The 23,339-nt window shown below is 38.1% G+C and overlaps 3 protein-coding genes across 3 annotated transcripts; all 3 read left to right on the plus strand.

Annotated features, from left to right (window-relative positions):
• Positions 1-2,572: 2,572 nt before the first annotated feature.
• hoxa10b (homeobox A10b) lies at positions 2,573-4,628 on the plus strand. Its single transcript, XM_057834674.1, has 2 exons — positions 2,573-3,335; positions 3,970-4,628. The coding sequence occupies exons 1-2, from the start codon at positions 2,573-2,575 to the stop codon at positions 4,242-4,244; spliced, it is 1,038 nt and encodes a 345-aa protein (XP_057690657.1). The 3' UTR covers positions 4,245-4,628.
• Positions 4,629-7,850: 3,222 nt separating this feature from the next.
• Positions 7,851-10,143, plus strand: hoxa9b (homeobox A9b). Its single transcript, XM_057834765.1, has 2 exons — positions 7,851-8,373; positions 9,905-10,143. Exons 1-2 carry the CDS (start codon positions 7,854-7,856, stop codon positions 10,141-10,143), a joined length of 759 nt encoding a protein of 252 aa, XP_057690748.1. The 5' UTR covers positions 7,851-7,853.
• An 11,232-nt stretch (positions 10,144-21,375) lies between these two features.
• Positions 21,376-23,087, plus strand: LOC130915020 (homeobox protein Hox-A2-like). Its single transcript, XM_057834688.1, has 2 exons — positions 21,376-21,745; positions 22,021-23,087. The coding sequence occupies exons 1-2, from the start codon at positions 21,478-21,480 to the stop codon at positions 22,581-22,583; spliced, it is 831 nt and encodes a 276-aa protein (XP_057690671.1). The 5' UTR covers positions 21,376-21,477; the 3' UTR covers positions 22,584-23,087.
• The last annotated feature ends 252 nt before the right edge of the window (positions 23,088-23,339 follow it).

Raw genomic sequence — 23,339 nt, forward strand, 5'->3', positions numbered from 1 at the left:
AATGTCATTGCCGTTTGATTCTTTCAGATTAAAGACGCAGGCTCAGGTAAGAACATGATATGATAATGATTTGTGGTTTTCGTGTTTGCTCATTGGATTTTTTTTTAAATTCACGTTCTCAATTGCAAAATACAACGGAGGCACACATTGTTGCCAAGAATGTTATCGAGCAATAAAAGTATTGGGTTAAAGTCAAACATTGTGGTTTGAGATGGTGCAAAAGTTATTGTCTTAATAACCGCATGCAATTTTTCACTTTTAAGATCAAACACTAATGTTCTGCGATGAACATTGAATTGGGTTTGTTTTGTTAGTTCACAAGTGAATTGGAAGTGATACTATGATATTATTTGACATTTATTTGTGTGGCAACCTGCAGGCAAATTTTGTAATAGACTTGTAACGATTCAAAAGAACAAAATGGAAGTGATAAAACTCAAAAGCTAATCATCCATCACACATGACACCTTAACAGCGCCTGATAAAAATAATAATTTAGTGCAAGTGACAGAACACACATTTGCTTTGAATGCATTTGCTCATAAAGGGGCAGAATTTAAGATGTGTACTTTAAAACAAACAAACAAACAAACAACAAAAAACAGTTTATTTTTGTATCCGAATCACGACCTTTCAGAACAGCACAACAAAAATATTATATGATGTGTTTTCATCCATTTGTCGTATTTTCCGCAAATTGCCTATTCTCTAGGATGTGTAAACGTACAAGCACAATTTAACCAATTCTTACAAATGTCTCACACTTTCAATTTTAGTTTACAAAGTATTTAACGATGCAAACTACAAAGCTAAACGTATTCATTCTGCAGTTAAATTCATTTAAATTATTGTAAAACAAATTAATAATTCAACAAAATGTACTATTTAATGATCACATATTTTATACATTCATTCATTCATTTTCCGAGCCGCTTAGCCTCACGAGGTTCACGGGGGGCGCTGGAGCCTGTCCCAGCTAACTATGGGCAGTAATCGGTTTGCATATTTTGTATTTTTTTTATATTAATGTAATAATATATTTAATAATTACATTGTATAAAATTAAACCAGCTAGCTTTGGTTTGAGTGTATTTCATAAACGAAATGCACACAAGTTAGACTGAATTTAAGGAAATACGGAAATTTAACCATTTAATGCCTGCAATATGAAGCAATTGTCAGGGAATCACAAAATTTGAAAAATAAGGTCTTAACTAAACCTTTTTTTTTTCCAAATTTGTAAAAAAGAAAAAAATATTAATATGCGTAATAAGCGCTCTAATATCTATAACCCTAGCTAAATCCTGTTTTTTTCTCATGGAACCTGAAGATGCATGACTTGACTTGTATCCATTATTATTATTATTATTGTTATTATAATTATTTTATTTATTTATTTTTTTTTTTGAGGAAAGATATTTCAAAATTCTGAATTAGTCTCAAAATCATGAAATTCTAAGTGAATCAAATGTGATACATTTGGCAAGAAGGGGTTAAGTCCAAAATTTCATCAACTCTGCAAAGGTGCAGTGTCAGTTGAATAAAACAAAATAAAAAAATACGAATAAAGAATGAAATTAAAAAATAAACTAATCTAAACTAAAAAAAAAAAAAAAAAAAAAAAAACGAAACAAACGAATCTGAAATGAACTTTATTTTTTTACTTATTATTATTTTTTAAGAACCATACGTGTTCCACGGCATTAATAAAACGAAATATTTTGTATAGGCTAAAAGTACATAACATGTCTATAATGTTGACGTATATGCCTACGTTATAGTTTATATCACGTTTAACAATAATGTAAATAACACGCCATTTCCAAAGGTATAGTTAATATCCATTTAATTGGTAGTATTTATGTATTTGTTGAAATTGTCCATTTAATTGGTAGTATTTATGTACTTGTTGAAATCACTTTAAGGATTTTTGTTCTCCAATCACCAATGCTTTCATTGGCTTTTTCAGTTTTTTCCTTTTAGTAGAAATTTAAGCAGTTTTGAGTATTTACAGATGAAGTTATAGCCTCCTGCAGTGAAAGATTCATTTTCATCCATTAAAAATATAGCACACGCTTAATGCTTCGTGAGGCCAAATGTAGCAGAGCAAGCGTCAGAAATGATAAGAGCTGCACCAAGAAGGGGTCAAGAGTCCCTCTGGAAGGCATTGAGGACCTTTTGGAAGTATGATGCACCGTGATGCACCTTTACTGCTCCCTTTTTTACAATGCAGTAAAAACGGCCATAAAGCAATGCATTGTACATGACTGTTTGCAGCTTTCAGCAGCCACACATTGAACCCTATAGTTCAGCTTGCATGCACCCAGAATGTGCTCACGGTTCAAGATCCCCTCATTCAAATGATATTTTACCCACAATTCCCTGTGCATGTGTAAACCTTCTCCCCATTTTTGCACTTTTCTTGACTTAACCTAAAACAAAATATACGACACGGTGGAGCGAGGCTGGCCGGACGGGGAGGAGTCTGCAGCCGCCTGCTCTTTTAATTGGCTGCGGGCTACAGTGAGAAGCGTGAGTATCGCTAATTATTCAGCAATGTTTTGCACAAGAAATGTCGGCCAGAAAGGGCGATCTTCACCCTAGCACAGCCATGACATGCCCGAACAACCATGCTGCCAATCCCTTTTTTGTGGACTCTCTTATCAACGTGAGGGGCGATGCTGGCGCCTATTACCACAGCAACGGCGTGTATTTGCCACCGGAATACTCGTACGGACTCCCCGGTGGCTCCTCTTGCTTCCCCGGGATCGCCAAGCGCACCGAGGGAAGCGCGCCTAGTGGCATCCCGCCGTCCGCGCCCTACGCCGCGGGGATGGAGACGTGGCTGGAGGCGTCTCGCTCTTGCAGAGTGGAGCAGCCCAGCGGCCAACATATGGGCCAGCAATGCTCTTTCTCCACCGCCATAAAGGAGGAGAACGCATATTGTCTTTACGAGTCAGATAAATGCCCAAAAGGAGCCACGGTGGAGGATATCTCCTTCTCCGGTGCACCGTGTCCACCCACAGGCGGCAGCACCGTGCCTGTTCCCGGTTACTTCCGCTTGTCGCAGACTTACGCCTCCCCCAGGCTTTACCACGAAGCCCAGCCGAGCGTGAATAACTTCCCACCGCAGAGACCTCCCCGCGCGCCCCTGCAGCAGGCTCATCCCGCTCGGACTGCTTCCTCTGGGCCGCGGGAGAGCCACGAGGAGGCGCCCGTGACCGATCCATGCGTCCCGGACAGGGATGAGGACAACCGGCTGTCCTCCGATGACTCCTCGTCACCAGAGCCTGCGGATGCCTGCAGTGTGGACTGTGAGGAAAAGCCCATAAAAGGTGCATATAGGGATTTACACTTACAAAACATCAGTTCATGAGGCATGCATGCATAGAAGCAATAGAACAGCTGTGGTCTTAGCATAATAAATTAAGGTATAAAATTGGAGCATTCTAATAATAACATTTAATTTGACACGTGCAATAATAGTGAGGTTCTGTATGGAACTGTTTCCGAAATATAGTCATGTTATCTTGCAAAACCACAGGAGAGATAAATAGATACAAAGTCCTATTGTATCCCATTGGTCTTGTGGCTTGCCTTGGAGTAGTTCCAGCAGAGAGGCTTTTGTGTTTTATGTATTAAACTGCTAATAATAACACGCGAGTTGGCGTGCCTGGCAGTGTTTGTAATTGATAAAGCAACGATGAATTGCATTTGTTGGGTTGATGTTGTGGTGTACGTTTCCACAAGGGTATATGTCAATGCAATGAATATACAGTACTTCGCGTTTTTCGATCAGCAATGTGTTCTAATTTTTTATTGCAAATATGTTGCATTATTGATGATTTTCGTGCACAGAATAAGATAAAATGTGTTGTAATAGCATGCATGTCATATATACTGGATGTTTTTGCATGCCCATTGTAGTCCACACCTGTTGCCTACCTTCACACTGCATTTTTTCGGCAGATGTTGGCAAAATGGAGAGTCCGGCCAACTGGCTGACCGCCAAGAGTGGAAGAAAGAAGCGATGTCCTTACACTAAGCACCAGACTCTGGAGCTGGAGAAGGAGTTCCTCTTTAACATGTACCTGACCAGGGAGCGGCGCCTGGAGATCAGCCGCAGCGTACACCTGACCGACAGGCAAGTGAAAATCTGGTTCCAGAACAGGAGGATGAAACTGAAAAAAATGAGCCGGGAGAACAGGATCCGGGAGCTGTCGGGAAACTTCACCTTTTCCTGAGACCCGGCGGATTCATTTCCCACCATCCCATTCGACTGTGAGAATAAGCAGGACCCTGTATACTTGGCTAACTTATTGAATGTTATTATTTTGGCTTTTAATCGTCGTGGGCGTGTATTTATATAAATGACATTTGTAAACGTTGTCTTTGAAATGTTCAGAATGGGGCCGCAATGTACATTGTGTATAGATAGCGAACCATATGTGCATGCAGAATTATACCCCTTTGGTGTTACAGTGAGAAATTTATGAGTATTTGCACATTTTGCTGGCCAACATAATAAAATACAATCTTCACGAATGCCAACTCCATATACTTCATTGTCGCTGTATTAATGACTCCCCTAGGAATGATTATTTTGGGGACTTTGGGGGACTGTACTACAGTTAGTTTAGTCAGAAAAATAATTTCCAACGAACGTGTCTTTTGAAGCATTTTCAAGTTACGCAAAGGTAAATTACATCTAATTCCCAATGTTGAAAACCATCTAATAGTAATTTATATGGCACAGTGTTACAATATTTTAACAACTAATGGTACAACATCATTATTATAAGAATGATTATTAATTTAATATAATATTTATTATTATTATTATTTTGATTGTTGTTATCATTATTATTCTATGATTATAACAGTCTATTCTTATTGTTAATATTAATAATCCGCCATTGTAGTTGTTAAAGGAACAATGGTCAAATTCATTTTAAATTCCAAATGGTCCGATGTTAAAATGCTTATTTTATATTAAATCCCTGATCATATTTACACACACTGGCATAAAACAACCGAAATATTGGATATTTTGAAAAGAATATGACGGATGACTGAACCCAGATAAATTTCGTTTTTTCCCCTTTAGTGCGATGATTTGTGTAACAATTGTGCTATTCTGAATTGCCTCGTATTTTACCATATATTTTTTCTTTCCTGATAACTAGTTTTCTTTAAAAATCGGGTACACGTTTTGGCAGGGTACGTGTGTGCAATTGACTAAATGTTGAAATCACTCTTTTGTGCTCGATCTTTGTGGCACAATCCAAATGAATCTGTACTTCCTGCAAGCGAAACTGTGATAAAATGCCTTCTGATTCGCTATTACTGTTTAAATGCACTTATTCTTGTTGAAACTCAATGACACGATGGTGAAATGCTTTATCCAATGGCACAATGTTAAAACGCATTTTAATCAATGATATATTAAAATGCACATTTTATGCACTCCCTAATGACACAATGTTAAAATGGATTTTGAAGCCCAATGGTTTTAAAAGGCATGTTAAGAATCAAAATTGATTGGACCTTATATCGCCTCAATGGCAGCCAATGAATTAAGAACAAAAAAAATCCAAAGAATAAATGTTTATACCAATGTTAAAATTCAACAGTAACAGGCATTGTTGAAATGCAGCGCTATTCCCAATGGAACTATAGGTAAAATGCATTCTAAATAAATAAATACATCTGTATCTATGATGGCACAAAGATAAAATGCATTTTAATACCTATGGACACCAATGTTTTGGCAACTCCCAATGGTGAAATGATGAAATCCATGTTTTATTGCACTTCCTATAACGGTATGCTAAAATGCATTTATCATATAGTATGACCCTGAATGACAGAGTTGTAAAATGCATTTTAATTCCGAATGACTTCTCGTTAAAACGCATGTTAGGGAAACTCACAATGACACAATGTTAAAGTGCATCTGTTATGGCTATTCCTAATGGCACAATGTTAAAACACATTTGAATTCGCAATGACTGTTATGTAATACCAATGACAAAATGTTCGAATGATATTCATTCCAAAAGGCACAACGAGAATTATATCTGTACTCCCAATGACACAATGTTAAAATGCATTTTAATATCCATTTATGACTCATTGTTAACATTCATGGTACCTCCTGCAGTGTTAAAATGCATCTTATTTGCAAAGATCCAGTGTTAAGTGCATCTGTTGTGATTCCCAAGGACACTATATGTTGAAATGCCTCATTTTCCGATGGTTTCCCACACCAGTGTAACAACAGAAGAGGAGAGCAGGGCTGTGCAGTGGTTTAGGTAGTCTCATGTTGTTGGGCTATATCTGACTTTCGTCCCACAACAGGAAACTGCCTTGATTACCTCAGTAAAAAGTCGTCGCATATTGTGAAAAGTGACTTTCTATTCATTAGCCATTGTACTTATCAATAATTTGGCAGCAAGCAAATAAAACCCATTCCTCCCACAAGCGCCACATTATGTTTTATTGTTGTGCGTAAAAGCACGCCTGCGTATAAGAACTAGACCTCTGTGGGTTTTGTCCCAGTGACGTAACGTCCATTTAGCCACAGTTTTATTCCACAGCTATCTTTTTTATTCACGCCTACAATTTAAGAGAAGCTTTGAATGGGCATTATTCCCAAAGAAGAAGGTTCCAGCAGGCTGGGGAAGAGAGCACAGACAAGGCCTCGGTTATGATCATTGCAGTCTGCCAGTTGCCTCGCCGTAGGAAACGCCGGATGCGTCTGCTTTGCGCCTCAGAAAGGAGACAAAGGCTCAGCTTTATTGGGGGATATTTAGCTTAGACAGCCAGGTTGTAACCTTAAGAAAAACAACCCCAATTGCCCGTGATAAAAGAGGCCGTTATGGCACCCAAAAAACCTCGCCCTACTTTCCTGCCTGTGTGCGCTCGTTTTCGATGGGCCCAAAGAGAGCAACAAGCCCCGACGTGAGCGATGGGCATCTTGGAGAGTGGCCCTGCATGGACGTGTTTTGCTATCGTAAATCCAAACGAGCCTTTTAAAAATACACAGGAGCTGGCTTTAATAGAATTAGAACATTGATTAGTTGGGGGGGTGGGGGGGGTCTCTCTTAAAAATAGCACATTTAAAACATGATCTGCACCAATAAAATTTTACTTGATTAATTGTTACCTCAGACTTTTAAATCATATTAGCCTTATTTAAAATGTTTTTTAGTGTCATAAATTATTTCATTTATTTGTAGATTTTTCCCCAATTTAAAACCCAACTATTAAAAAAATCATATTTTCAATTGGATTTCCTTCGCCCACTAACCCATCACCTTTAAATACGTTTGAGTGTTAACCGAGGCCAATTAATAACCCTATTAGATGTTAATGAACTCCTATTTATTTGCAGTGCCGTCTCGCTAGGAAGCCTCCGGTGTTACAAGCGTGTTCCATTAATAAATAAAGATCTCTTGACAAAAATCATAAGGTTTATTGCTTATAAAATCGGCTACTACTAGCACGGGCAGCCCCAATAAAGGCGAGGGAATTTGCTATTAAAATATGGTGGTGAAAAGGGTGGCTATTGAGTTGAGCAACAGCAGCAACAGCAACGGCAGCAGTAGAGCACAGCAGCAGCAGCAGGCTGATTTATTATTTATTGTTCTGTCCCACGGTCACGTGTTCGGGGCGCCCTATCCTTGCGTGGACAATGTTCACCGCGTTCAACTTGCATTGAGCGGCCGGGCTGGTGCACGACGAGGCGCAATATCACGCAATGACACGCCGTTTGCGCCACTTCGCGGGATTATAAAGCGGGATATAGTCGTGTTTCTCCTTTCGGGTTTCTTTGTCCTTTTGTCGTTGCCATGTCGACGCTGAGCTACTACGCGGACGCCGGTGTGGTCCCCGAGCTGCAAGAGGACGTGCCGGCGAGGTTCTCATCAGCTGCAGGGGTGGAGCAGGCGATGCTCGCCGAATATGGCGGACAGGAAGCTTGCCCTTTGCAGAAATCGCCCATTTTCGGCGCCTCTTGGGGTCCCATCGCGGCGCACCCACCCAACACGAGCACCCCGACTTACATCCATCACCACTACACCGGCAGTGGGGATAGCGACGGCATGTTCGCGCGCTCCTGGGCCCTGGAGCCCGTGTCGGCGCCCCTGTGCCTGACCGGACTGCCGTCGACGGCCGCCATGCATTACGAGATCAAACCGGAGCCCCTTATTGGGAGTGGCGAGTGCACAACTTTGGAGACGCACACCCCTCTTTTGTCCGACGCCGAGAGTGCCGCGGCCCTGCAGGCGGAGGTCCCCTGCGAGAGCACATCCACGTCCAAGCCGCCCGTTGAAAGCCCTTCGTCCGGCGAAAGGAGGGACATGGATGCCAGTAAGACATGCGTTTTGTCTCCTTTTTATAACTCTTCATCGGTTTTAACGGCAATTTACACCAAGATGCATTTTTTCCACTGGAGCAATGCAAAATGCCATATTTGAGGGTCTGTGCACTGCTCATAAATAACATTTTTATGCTGCTTGACTGCACATTTCCTATTTCAAAGCATTTCCTATACAAACTGCCCCCCCAAAAAATTTAAATATCAATCAACATAATAATATAATGCCATGCACCACTGTCTGACCCATGTGTTAAAATGCATTAGAATTCCCAACCCACACCACGATCCCAGACATGCAGCGTTTGCACAAATAAAACCACTTGTCTTGCAGTCCTTATCCTTATTGCACTGGGGTTCCCAAACTTGGGCAGGGGGCTTTAATGGAACCGTTTCAATTTTGTTTTGGGTCCAGTAACGGTATTTTTTCTTTCTTTCTTTCTTTCTTTCTTTCTTTCTTTCTTTCTTTCTTTCTTTCTTTCTTTCTTTCTTTCTTTCTTTCTTTCTTTCTTTCTTTCTTTCTTTCTTTCTTTCTTTCTTTCTTTCTTTCTTTCTTTCTTTCTTTCTTTCTTTCTTTCTTTCTTTCTTTCTTTCTTTCTTTCTTTCTTTCTTTCTTTCTTTCACCTCCAAATCATATTTATTTCTAAAGGGTCTATCATTGTATCAATATGCTAGTACAAGTCAGAATAGGAATTAAATGTATGATGAAGGCAAGTTTGTATTTTTTAATAGTAAGCCATTCTTAATCTTGTTCCAGAGACTCAATTAGAAACGCAACATGTCATTTTCTATTTTGTACAAGAAAAAAAAAGCTTGAATATCGACACTATGTATGTGTATGTGTGCACACAAACACACAAAATAGAAACATACATATTAAAAAACATATTTAACATACTTGCAACATAAAATATTTTCAACACAACTAATATATTAAATTATATTCAAAATTATACAACACACACACCGGTGTGTGTGTGTGTGTGCGGGTGTGTGTGCATGCATACATACACGCAGTATACATATATGCAACACACACGTATTAAGAAAGACAACATATGTCATTTACTATTCAAGAAAAAAAACAGCGACTTGAGGGAAAATATAATTTAATTTAAAAATTATAAATTATCATATATATTTATGTACAGTGCTTATTCAGGCTATTTTTTTTTTTTACAAAACAGAAAATGACATCATGCGTTTCTTATTGAGTACACACACACACACACACTCCGCCCACAGGCCCCCCCCCCCACACACACACCTACTCGCTGTATACATATAACAGTGTATATCCGTATACATGTACAACAACACCATGCAATTTCTATACGAATGTTATTTTAAGTGGTTTCTATTATTATTATTTTTATTTCATCAACGTATTTATTTATAACATAATTCCCATGGACAAGGTAGGTCCTTAGGCCTATGTCATGGTTACTTTTTCAAATGCAAAGAATATTGAATATGATGACAAGTCAAATTATTTGTCGTCCTAACGAGCCTGTATCTGCCCAGGCAACCCGTCGTCCAACTGGCTCCACGCGAAGCCTACTAGAAAGAAGCGCTGCCCCTACACAAAGCACCAAATCCTGGAACTGGAGAAGGAGTTTCTGTACAACATGTACCTTCCGCGGGACCGCAGATACGAGGTGGCTAGATTGCTCAATCTGACTGAGAGACAAGTGAAAATCTGGTTCCAGAACCGCAGGATGAAAATGAAGAAAGACAACAAAGACCGACGGAGAGACAGTTAAGTGCCAGAATAATACTGATTCGAGCTGTGAGAGGGTTGGGTGGGGGTTCTGGGGAGGGGGGGGGTCTGTCCTCAATATTCTCAACTGTTACACATGTTGTTGTCTAGAATTTGTGTTGGTAAATAATGTTGAATGTTTATTTCGTCTATCTCACGTGTGTTCGTTAAAGTTAGACAATATGTTGTTGTTCTTTTTTAAATGCATGAAATAATCCTCGACTACCTGAATGTCTTTCAGCTACCTATTTGCAATGTTTACATTAATTATTATTTTTTAGAAGTTCTTTAGGTGTCCTCTTATTGTAAAAGCAAAATGCACATTCAAAATAAATCGTCGTAGGTGTTTTTTTAACAGTAGAGAAATGTAATGATTTTGTATGATTTTTTTTTATTATGCTTAATGTAATGCATTTTTAGAAAATGTACAATAGTCAACCAAAATTGACCGCTCTTATAATGTATTGTTCTGTTCGCCCAAAGACGTATTTTAATTATTTCTACAAATTACGTGACTGAACTGAGAAAACTAATGTATTAAAAAGAATCAAAAAGGAAATACGTTCACTCTGGGTTTTATTGCACAATTGTATTTATTTTAAATTAAGAAAAAGATTTATTTTATTATTATAAATTTTCAACAAATTAAAATGTTTCCCAGAATTAAGAACGATGCAAAAGGGCGGCAAAATTTGGAGTATGTGAAAATAATTTACTACATTTAGCATCATGTGTTAAATTTTATTTGGGACGATCCCAGCGTGTTATTTGTTGTCTGGGCCTTTAAACATCCCGCGGCGGTGATGTTCCCAATGCCATAAAGCGCAATGGTGGCAATCGCATTGTGGACTGTTTATAAGGTGTGAAAAAAGCAAAGCATGTCGTGACGTCGTGACAGCACTAAAGCAGACATTTGTAACGAGCCTGTATCTGCCCAGTATGGAAGATTATTGCAAGTTAGGCCCAAACCCAAACCCACGCAGACGCACGCACACACACATATCCATACAATCGCAAGCACACACCCATATACATCAGCTTAATGACTTTACAACCGTCTTCTAACAATTAGACAGTCGCGATGGAAAATCCTTTCGTTCGTTTACGTTTACCCTTATGTTTTGTTTTGTTGCTGCAGAGATAGAAAACAACATCAATACCCCACACATACACCCACACCAAATAAATGACATGTGCGACCAAAACATATGCATACAATGCATTGTTAAAGTGTATCAGTTTGAGTATCGTGTAAAAGATTTGCGACACATTTCAGCTTTTTTAAAAAGTATGATGCAAATTTATCATCTTTTTGGGTCGCTCGAGGTGACGCTGTGTTCATGAGATCAGCAGGTGGCAGCACCGGCTTACTTGGAGCAAAGAAAATATTTCCATCTGGTTTTGTATTGAGACGTTTGTTGACGTCAGTGAATTTACAAACATAAAGGGTTAAAATGTTGAAAGCCGATATCTTCTTTTTTTCCTTTGACCGGTGCATACATAAATTATCAAATAATTCACTTACAATTTATATCTCCACAGTGGATGGATATTAAAAAAAATCTGCCAACCCTTGTTTAATGTCAGGTTTGAAAGCATTATAAATCATTTCAAACTTTCCCTACCATTAAAATAACTTATTGACTGTACAAATTGATTGAATTTCTTTTTTAAAAAAAATGGGTGTGTAAATATACCAGTGAGAGACTGTCGTTGCACAAGTGTGCACACCCTCTGTTTTATTGAGATTTACTCCTGTTCAGACTGAATTTATCACTGCATTTGATGGACCCAAATAAATTTCAGATGTACAGGTTGGATTTTTGGTTGAATTGAGTTGTCTTATACCCAATTTCCAACTGAACATGATGCTTCCGCCACCATGCTTCACTGTTTGTATGTTCTTGAACTTTTGGTGAGCAATGTTGTGATTTTGCTAAACATACATTTTGAAATTATGACCAAATGCTATGACCAAGTCAAAAGAGGTTTCAATAGTTATGTCCCAATTTGGGGTCTACAAACTCTAAGTTTGCATTTGAAGGTCTGTTATGTTGCAAGATTGCGCGAAAACCTGTCCCAGTCCATTAAAACTCTGGTCTGAATGCGCCTCACCTGCACTCATTATGATTTTGGTGGACTGCTAATATCCGTATCGCAGATCCAGAATGCTTTTGAAACTGTAAGTGCTTGGCAAGGGTTATAGCTTGATAGTACACTGTATAAAAATGTTTGAAATTCAGCTGGTGCTTCCTAAGTTTATATTATTTTATTATATTTTATTTTATTTGATGTAAAAGAAAATTCATTTCATTTTTTTCATGATTGAACTAAAATATACTAGTACTCCAATGGTTAGACCATCCAATTTGGTTTCCGCGTTTAGCAGGGCCTTCCTCCAATGGAGGAGGACACGGCCTTGAAGGGTCACAACTAAGTTAGCGTACATTACAACCTTTAGGCTTCTGCTGAAAATCAACACATTTGTGGTGAACTCATCTGCTGCCATTGACAGTGATAGACGTCCAATCCATTTGGGGCTGGCAGTGAAGGACCGCTACAACTCTACAGCTCTATAACTTTTATCCATTTATTACTTCATGCATCATATGTGTGATCATTTATGCAGTAAATTTGCACATTAAGGAAGTGGAGCAATTTGTAATGGCGGGCTTTCAATGGTCCCCGACTAGGAGGTAGTTTGGATTTAAAGGCTCTTTAGCAGTTTTCAGAATCATGCACTGCCCATTGTCTGGAGATATTTGCCATTTTGTGGTGCTGTTCAAATATGTAATGAGTATCCCTTACTTTTATACGGAGCTCCCTTAGTATGTCCCACAATGTATCTTGAAAAGTATAGACAAGTTTCCTGAGTGAAACATGGGCGGCGCCATCTTGGAAAATTTCTGCTCCGAACTTCCGGTTTAGACAAAACGTCAGGAGTTGCGGTTGAAGTTAGCAGTGTGTTGATGAGGTCAAAATCAAATCAAACGAACCCACTGATTCTCCAAAAATGGATTTAGCACAACGTAAACGAGGGTCCAGGACTTTCTGTGATGTGCGTGGCTGTGCGAACTCCTGGAAGCGCCTAAATATATGGTTTGAAGGGGAATATTTTTATCACCGACCAGCTACAAAGCGCCACTGTGGATGTACCCCATCATATGTCTTACATGCGAAACCAGCAGACAATATTTCAAGAATGTGGATCACTTCTCTAAACATAAAGGGTCCACCTAAAAGATTATACATTTATTCTTATGAACTCCACTTGTTGAAAAAAATTATTAAACTTCATAATTCAAATCATCTTTGTAATATCAATAGCAAAGGCAACAATTCCTTTCATACGCCAGATTTTAGGTTTCGAATAATTGGAGAACATACCTTCCATAACACAGCAGCAGCATGACTACACGAACAACCGGAACCCGCGATACAAGTACAGCCTGTAGTTTCGACCTCTCCCTCCTTTGTTACCAGCACCCATGCTTTGTGGTACAGAGCATTGAGCACTGGCTTGGTTCCACATCCGCCTTCATGATGACTAAAATTCCGTGTTCTTGTATGAGGATACATTCAACTTTGTGGCTGTGCAGGTACTGGAATGTCTCGGAGCTTTTCAGGTTCCTGATGGCGTTTCCATCCAATGCCGTAGAGTCAATAAGATATATATGATATTATTTTACTTGTGGTCACCCTTCTGCCATTTCTTTATGTTGTCTTCCCACGTCAAGATGGCAGAAGGATGTGGTATTTCCAAATAGTGTTTTTTTTTCAGGGTTTTTAGTGAGTGTTGCCACTCCAGCGCCATTGCTGTCAATGTAAACTAACGTGTCAATGTAAACTAACGTGAAAACGGAAGTCGCTAGCAGAAAGCTGGAAGTGAAGGGGAAGTACCTGGGAGACTTGGAAATAGGGAATGGTTACAAGAAAAACAAAATATTTCATTATGTGTTGCTCTGTAATACTGAAATTAAAATGGTTTTGTCTCAATACCCACAAACTGACTGATGCGGTGTGAATACTTGGCCAAAATATAACACCCTCACATGACCCCCTCTCATTACACCCAATCTCCACCCTCACACACACATTCTGTATATACAGTCTCTTATGAGGGCAGTTAACATTAGATCATTATTTCGACATTTGTTAACTATGGCCCCGCTTCTTGTAAGGAGCTATATGACAATGAATAACAGCAGAGAACTTAGCAGGATGTTGTTTGCGATCACCTTATCAGCCTGCGGCCAATTCATCAGAGATCTTTGACAACATAGCTGAGACATCCTCCAAGTGAACTATAAATGGGAGTAAAGTCTAAAATACGTGGGTGTTCATTCATCGACTGTACAGTCCTCTTCACCTGCTTTGATCAAAGCCAAATGTGGACGTATCACATATTGGCAGTACTTATATGGCATTTTCATATCTGAGGTGTATATAATTTTTCTTTGAAATAACATTTACAAAATGTTTATTTAAATCTACAGAGATAAGATTTGTATGACAAGACGTTACATTGTTACATGCCAACAAGTCCTGCAAGACCACCTGGCTGTACAACACGTGGTTTGAACATGCAATGTGTGGGCCATCACATTTTAGTACCTCCACTGCAGTTGTGTCATTAAACTTGCTACATGAGCCAATGAGGAACCCATTACTGGGAGGGATCCAATCTTCTGCACAAACTAGCTTATTTTAAAAGTTTGATGTGTAGTACACAATTCTTACTAGTGGTATGAAAATAAGTATCGTATTTTTTGGACTATAAGTCAGTTTTTTTCATAGTTTGGCTGGGAGTGCGACTTATACTCAGGAGCGACTCATGCGTGAAATTATAAACACATTATTATATCATTCCACATGTTATTTTGGTGTTTTGGAGTGACCCTGACGATTTGGTAAACTTGTTAGCATGTTCTTTATGCTATCGTTATCTGAATAACTCTTAATAGCTATGTTACATTAACATCCTGGCCACGTTCGCATTTGGTTGTTCATGCACCATGTAACATTATCATACTGTACACTTATTCAGCATGTTGTTCTCTATTGTATTTTTATTTTAAATTGCCTTTCAAAATGACATATCTGTACTATGTATTGGATTTTATCAGGTAAATTTCCCCCAAAAATGCGACATATACACCGGAGCGACTTATAGTCCGAAAAATATGGTATATCACCTACGTATATACATAAAATGAAGAACACTTGAAACATGCATTTTATTCAAACAAGAATAAGCTAATAAATAACAATGCAGTCTGCTTTATCATTATCATCATTATCATTCATCATTTATCATTAATATATTATTACTATTATTGTTATTATTATTATTATTATTATTAATTCAGTACAGTGTACTTTATGTGTATAAATTTCGGTTATATTTAACTTTTAAGCACACGATATATTTGCATTTAATCTTTGATGGCTGATTATTTTGCTGCATTTAAGTTCATTTTGGAATCTGCTTTCGTGCAGTACACTTTAATGTAAACATTATTTAGGAAAAGTAATTAAAAACTTTTTAAAACTTTATTTAAGTAAGGTGACCAACCATGCATAGTGTTGCAGTATGGTTTAAATATTACGTACAATATTAATACAGTCGTAAAGAAATTTAGGGAGGAACCTTTGCATGTTTTTTGGACAAAAAATTAGGCATTTTAGAACTGAAGTCTTGTTATCGCTTATCACTAATATAAGCTTGAATTTATGAACAAACAAATAAATAAAAAAATAAAATCAAGTTTTATTGTATTTATTTATTTATTTATTTATTTATTTATTTATTTATTTATTTATTTATTTATTTATTTTAAATCTGAACCTGTTGGAAACCATGCACACACGCACGTATACGCACACACACAAAAAAATCTGTTTTCCATGTCTAGGCAGCTTGAATGGTCTTCTTTCACTTTGCCTCTCAGGTACAATATGCTGTGAAATATGATCTTGGGCTGCAAAAACACATTCACCCATTTTAACTAACAGCCTCAATAACGCTTCACAATGTCACACTTTGTAAACATCCAGTATATAATCAAGTAAAAGCTCCAAAGGACGAATGAGACACCCTCGTGCCATTTTTGCAAGTGTTTATTTTTCGCTGAAATATATCACACTTAATATATGCAGATTGTACATTTTCTAAAATATTTCCAAAACGACATGTCGGTCATGTTGCTTTCCAGATGTCTCGTGTTGTTGAAACAGACGGGAAACATATCAGCACACACCTCCCAACCCCCTATCTTCAGTTACCCGAACATATACTGTATATTCACAAATAAATCAGTCCATTTTCCAAACTGCTTATTTAGCTGATTTTAAGTGCAACTTGCAAGTATATATATATTCACAAATAAAAATCAGTCCATTTTCCAAACTGCTTATACAGGCATAGCTGATTTTAAGTGCAACTTGCAAGTTGTGACACAGCATGTGTCAAATTGAAACATTTCGTACTTCTTTGAACGCATGCATGGGAAATACGGAAGCCATTATTGAATTGAATTCATATTACTCAGTCGATTGTCCGGAATATTGCAATTTGATTCATGTATATATTTATAAAAAGAGTCCATAAGCGTAATTACACAAATTTATGGCATCGCATAGCCTGTTGTTATTTTCATCCACTAGGTGCATGATTTCATGGATATATAATTCATAACTTCAGATACATGCACTAATAGGAGCACTTTAGTATGGGTATTATAGATTTTTTGGGGTTATGCGTGCATATGGTTGCTTGGAATATTTTGTTTTTAAAGGAGTGAATGGGAATGCCAACACCCACTCACCTCCAAAAACAATACTAAAGCTGCTCCATTCGTTCAAAAAATACATTCCGTATCCACTGTAGTCCTTTTTAAAAAACGGAAAAAAAAAAAACCTTCATTTTTTTTCTTTAGATGGACTTTCGCTTGTATATAAATAAATACTTTTTTTTTTTGGATCGCTTCATGCAGCTCGAGTGTCCTCTCGCTATTTCTGCTAGTCCTAATCTGATGTAAGGAAGTGTTAGATGCTTTAAATGTGTTCCTGGGGCAGGGAACTGTCACGGCTCAGAGCGAGAAAGATTGATTACATGCAGGCTTCTTTGTTTAGAGCCGTGCAATAAACAGCCCTCACATCCTTCCTGCACCTTTTCCCTTCCTTTGCCTCATACTTAGTAGGCTGCACATCACTTCTACTCTCCACTGCAGCCAACCATGTTTTATGCACGTATTATGGCATTCACGAAAAGGTGGAATAGGATAGGACGCAAACTCCATAATGCTTAAAGACACGTAAATGGACGGCCTCTATACAGAAAAGTATTCGAATTGTGAACGAATGTGCACAAAATCCATATTATTTCAAATCCCTGTGTGTCTGGTTGTGTGGGGGTAGGGGTTGTCACGTGATTGGCGAATCCCTGTAAGACGGTCTCCAATGCATGAGTGTGCAGACCAAGGGGGAGTACGACAGGGGGCATGAGGTCTGGTGCAGGAAAAGGCTAATATGGAATTACAAGAGTGAAGTCATAATTTTCCAAGAGGAAAGTCGTAATTTCAACAGCATAAATGTATACCACGTTGAACAGATTGTCTTTTTCTTTGTAAAATTTCTACTTGTTTATTTTTCCCCCCCTCATCGAAATTCTTATGGAATTTAACGTTGCAAAATTGTAACCTTTTTTGTTTAACAGTCATGACTTTAAAACCATTAAAACAAAACTTTCTTATTTGACTTCTTGTAAAATGCTGACTTGTTTCGCTTGGACTTTGTAAAATTGTGACATTGTGACCTTTTTCTTGTAAAACGTTGACTTTTGCTTGTAACATTCCAGATTCGTTCTTGTAAACACAACTTTCGCTTGTAAAATTGTGACTTCTTTCTAGTATCACAGTACTTTCATCTAATTTGTTATTATTTAATGATTTATTTGTTTGTTTATTATTAAATTCATTTATTCTACAATACCGTTAAAATGTAGTTAAAAAAAAAAAAAAAGATATATTATATCGCCTTATCTTTGAGTTCTATTTCACTCAAAAAAATGAAACATGGTATTGATGCAAGAACCTTATTTAAAGTGGTTTCACACAACTGCTTTAAGTAACTATTACCATAAGTTATGTAGTTCGATCAAAAATGCCGGAATGATTTAAGTTAGACTTAAAAACTACTTGAACAAGTTAAGCAATTCCTATTCAAATATTTTACATGCAAAATGTGTAACCACTATTTGTTTTCTTAAAATAGGAGTGTTAATTTTAAATATTCATTCTGATGTTATTAATATTCTGGATGAGAGGGAGACCCTAGAGCAAAACATGGGCCTAAACTGGCAATTGTACCCTACTGTTGCACTCACGAGCGGCAACAGAGGGACTTTGCATCCCTTAAGTTAGCACAGAAGTCAGGCTAACTACTAGGTTTTCTTTCAACCGGACACACTCCAGCTATTTACAGACAGCACTACTTACAGTTGTGGTGTCACTTCAACCACAAGTTTTTGCGCCTGCTTTGTTTTCTAACACGTGCACTTAAATTGGGTGTGGTTGATTAAATCTACTCGTACATTTAACTCTGCCAGGGGTGTCTGTGTTCTACTCACTTAATTGACACCGCGCCAAGACTGATCTTAACACTACTAAATCAACTCCACAGATTTTGCTTTGTACGGCAACCTCAGAGGGACAAGAGTCATATAATTTGTGCAATCACGTAACATACATATACCAAGCGATGCTTTTTCTTAAGTGTTTTAATTGATTCTTTTCATGATAAATACAACAATGGGTTCAGTAATTTGTAAAACCACAAAGCTAATATGTATATACAATGAAAAAACCTATTTAAAATTTAATTTTATTTATTTAATCACATTACATACAGAGTATTAAGCAATGCTTTTTCATGGGTGTTATCTCTGACTCTCTTACATAATTAATATAACAATGGATTCAGTAATGTGTAAAAACACAAAGCTAATGTGTATATACAATGAAAAACACCTATTTAAAAGTTATAATCATGTTTGGTAACCATTAAGCAATGCTTATTCATTAATGTTTTAATTGACTCTCTTACATATTAAATACAACAATTGATTCAGTAATGTGTAAAAACACAATACTAATATGTATATACAATGAAAACATCTAATTAAAAGTTAAAATAGTGTATGTGCATTTTTTTGAGTGTACTTTGTTCCAGTGTTGTTTCAAAGTGCTAATAACATAGAGTTGAATTTATATTTCTCTACTATAATTTGATGCAGCCCTAAATCATCTAACGTATTTCTAAATACTGCAACATATTTAGCGGGGGGGGGGGGGGTCTCATATAATTACACATGTATGGTGCAGGTTTTACGTCATATTCCAGTTTCTTATTCAAGATGTCACCGCATTTTTGTTTAAAAATCCTATTTATTTATTTATTTATTTGTTTATTTTTTTATTCACTTATTTATTTATATTTATTTGAGATATATTTTCCACCTGTTATACTGTATGTCTGTCTATGGGACTGTTTTACACAAGAACCTTCCAATAGCACAGCATAGCTGCAACAAGATGTTATACCAAGGGCGTAGGTTTGGTCTCAAGATTGGTAGGAACGATATAAAGGCATAACTTGCATGTACACTTTTTGCTGAGGACTGAACATTAGTAAGACCAAACAGATTATTGAACGGGGGTCAAAGCTACATTTCTCACGAATATGAACCCAATTAATTGATAGGCTAAATGATAATTCCAAAATAAATCTGTATTGGCTTATTCTAACTTTCATGTGTATTGGCTCAGGTGATACAACGTTTGATTCAAACCTTTATTTTCAAAAACTACGAAAACATTTTGAAGTGCAAGTCCCTTTATTTAAAAAATGGATGGAGAGCCATCCAGAATGGGTCCACTTCTGGGTGACATTGGAGCACCCCTTCACCCTACCTAAATTACTGTAAAATAAAAGTGATATGGGAAAAAAAATAATGAAAAAGAATTTGAGATATCCAAGGACCGATCTACATCTGAGGCATACTAGACTACCCCAAGACTCGAACCAAAGTATTCTATATCAAATTCTGATGTGTGATTTCATTTCACAGATTTTTTTTTCATGTCAGTTCCTGTTCATGCCAGTGTACCCTGAAGTCCCCCGTTTTTTTTTTTTTTTTAATCAAGGAACTTGCACTCTAAATCCAATGCATTGCATTACCGTTATACAAACAATGCAAACAATGACCCAAATGCTTGACTTCGTTCTTCCTTGTGGAGAAGCCTGACCGCAGTAGTTTTGCAGGTTAGCAAGTTCACACAGTTTAATAATATGCCAACTTTTGATGCAGGCTGGACACTCAATAGCAAAATTAGTGGTGTTTCCCCCACCTCCACAACATTGACATCTTTTTACATTATTTACTTACTCCTGTTGGCCAAAAAAAAAAAAAAAAAAAAAAAACCCTTCTAATATCCCTCCTCTTCGAAGGGGGCGGAGGAGGCGGCATGTTGTCGACATGAATCTGTCGGGTGGGTGGCTGGGGGGCAAATTATTAGCCAATCAAACGTGCGTTTGACGGGGGGGAAAATGGACCGACACATTCACCACGTCAAAACGGATAAATGTAAGTCTGAACATAATGGGGGAAAAAAATCACTTAATAATGATTCTATCCTTACAACATATGGGAAGACATACATTTCTTATACTATATAAATGAACTAATTATATAATGCAAATAACGTTGCTTAAAAGTTGGTGGGGACAATTTGAGCATCCTGAAAAGTTGTTAGTGTTATGTCCCTACTTTCCCTATATGCAAACCTACGCCCTTGCGTTATACCGTTCTCTCTCTCTCTCTCTCTCTCTCTCTCTCTCTCTCTCTCTCTCTCTCTCTCTCTCTCTCTCTCTCTCTTCTCTCTCTCTCTCTCTCTCTCTCTCTCTCTCTCTCTCTCTCTCTCTCTCTCTCTCTCTCTTTCTCTCTCTCTCTCTCTCTCTCTCTCTCTCCTCTCTCTCTCTCTCTCTCTCTCTCTCTCTCTCTCTCCCCCTCCCTCCCCTTCCCTCACCCTATCAATCACGAGGAGGGACAGTGCATGGCCTCTTTTGATAAAAACGCCAAATTGTCATTGGGCAGATGCAACCATGTGACAAAGCTCACGCTCTGATTCCGAGCCATGTCCTCCGGAAAGCAACAGTTCACCGATTATAGAGGTCCCCTAACGACTCTGGTATAGCAGTCTCCTTCATCTCACTTTCTTCCTCCCAAATGACTAATCTCCCCAAAGAAACATGAGAAACAAATGAGGGAGAGAAGAAGATGAATTCCACATTCGGCCTTGAAAGTGGTTTCATCAACAGCCAGCCGTCGCTCGCCGAGTGCCTGACATCCCTTGAGCAGCGCGATGCCTGTTTCCAGAGTGCCTCAATCACCACCTCGACGCCGATTCCTCCTCCCCCACCTCCGGGCCGGCCGGCGAGGGTCTCCGGAAGCCCACAGCCATCGGCTATGGCGCAGTACCCGTGGATGAAGGAGAAAAGCAGCAAGAGGCACCGAGAGACTCCTGCAGGCTTCTCTCCGCCGCAAGGCAAGACAACATGATTCATAATTCCCATGTTAATAACTTCCATGTTATCTGCACGCATGCTTGACAGGCCCTACGTGGGCGTCTCTTGCAGGATTTGGATTTTAAATCATGTCTTTAAATCGTGATGGATTATACATCTGGCATTAATCTCATGGTGTCATATTCAACATGGAGCGCATAAATCTTTTTTTTTTTTTTTTTTTTTTTTTTTTGCGAAACCACATTTACCTTGTGCACATTTTTCGTCCACAATTATATTTCTCATTTAATTTCAGCTCCAACGGAATCGATCACCGAGGGCGATTGTCCCGCGGTGTCCTGCAGGAGGCTGAGGACGGCGTATAACAACACGCAACTTCTGGAGCTGGAGAAGGAATTCCACTTCAACAAGTACCTCTGCAGACCCAGGCGGCAGGAGATAGCCTCCTCGTTGGATTTAAGCGATAAGCAGGTCAAAGTGTGGTTCCAGAACCGCAGGATGAAGCACAAAAGGCAGACTCACTGCAAGGAAAACCGGAAGAGAGAAAGCATACACGCCGAGGACTTTTTGGAAGATGAAGAGGAGGCGCTCCTCGTTAAAGGGGAGAGGTATTTCCAACCAAATATTTTCAATTCGCAATACTGTCCCAGCAGCCACAATAGAGACCATTATTCGACTTTGTGCACAAGTGAGACAAATTTTAAACATCCTGCATGTGCTTCCACAATAGGCCCGGACAATGATGCTTCTACCGTAATGCACACTGAGCACTCCTTGTGCATGGACGCCTCTTTGCGGGAACTTTCTTCCATTTTGCCACACTGGACCAATTCGGTCCATTGTCCATTTATTACCTGAAACGATGGACTAGCACAATTTGAGTTATTGAAACGGGTTTAGTATTAATTTACAAGATATTAAAATATGTTTGTAAAGAAAATAATCCAAATTTAACCTGGAAATAAATGATCATATTTATTGTAACGAAATGTATTTTTCCAACAACGTTTGTAAAATTGATTTTTCTTAAATAATTATTTCCAGCGGCTTTTGTTTTTATTATTATCATTTTAAAAAAATGTATAAATCTGAATGTTCAAACAAAGAAACAAGTTGGACAAAACAAGCTTGTAGTCAAGGAGAGCAAAAGCCACGGCTTTTTGGCCTCTCTAATTACATTTTATTGCCTATAAAACTCAAAGCAGTGAGGGTGCTTGTTTATTGGCTTTTTCGCCATGTAATGCCTTCTTTGAATTAAGTATGCTTGCACAATTGTGGTTCACTTAAACTTTTTTTTTTTTTTATGAGCAACAGAACACTTGGGAATTAAATAAGAGCTGCTGCTTCTTGTGAAAGAAAAAAACAACAACTGTTGTACATTGAGTACAATATTTAAATGCATTAATTGTTATTTCATATTGTAATAATTGCCGAAATAATTTTTGAAATACAGAACAATGAGACAATCTGAAGCAATGTCGTATTCATTTTATCCCTATGGCTCTCTGTTTACAGATTTAAAATGATGAAGATATTGATGTGACATTCATAGTTGTAATCACATACAGCCATCTTGCTTTGCCCCTGCTGTCATATTAAACTCAAACTATGGCA

The sequence above is a fragment of the Corythoichthys intestinalis genome, chromosome 4 (genome assembly GCF_030265065.1).
Source record: "Corythoichthys intestinalis isolate RoL2023-P3 chromosome 4, ASM3026506v1, whole genome shotgun sequence".
Taxonomy (NCBI): Eukaryota; Metazoa; Chordata; class Actinopteri; order Syngnathiformes; family Syngnathidae; genus Corythoichthys; species Corythoichthys intestinalis.

Excerpts from the sequence above, each read along its gene's own strand:
- hoxa10b (XM_057834674.1), top strand. The coding sequence starts at position 2,573 with ATGTCGGCCAGAAAGGGCGATCTTCACCCTAGCACAGCCATGACATGC. Across the intron at positions 3,336-3,969 it reads TGAGGAAAAGCCCATAAAAG|ATGTTGGCAAAATGGAGAGT; the intron begins GTGCATATAGGG and ends TTTTTTCGGCAG.
- hoxa9b (XM_057834765.1), top strand. The coding sequence starts at position 7,854 with ATGTCGACGCTGAGCTACTACGCGGACGCCGGTGTGGTCCCCGAGCTG. Across the intron at positions 8,374-9,904 it reads AAGGAGGGACATGGATGCCA|GCAACCCGTCGTCCAACTGG; the intron begins GTAAGACATGCG and ends GTATCTGCCCAG.
- LOC130915020 (XM_057834688.1), top strand. The coding sequence starts at position 21,478 with ATGAATTCCACATTCGGCCTTGAAAGTGGTTTCATCAACAGCCAGCCG. Across the intron at positions 21,746-22,020 it reads AGGCTTCTCTCCGCCGCAAG|CTCCAACGGAATCGATCACC; the intron begins GCAAGACAACAT and ends ATTTAATTTCAG.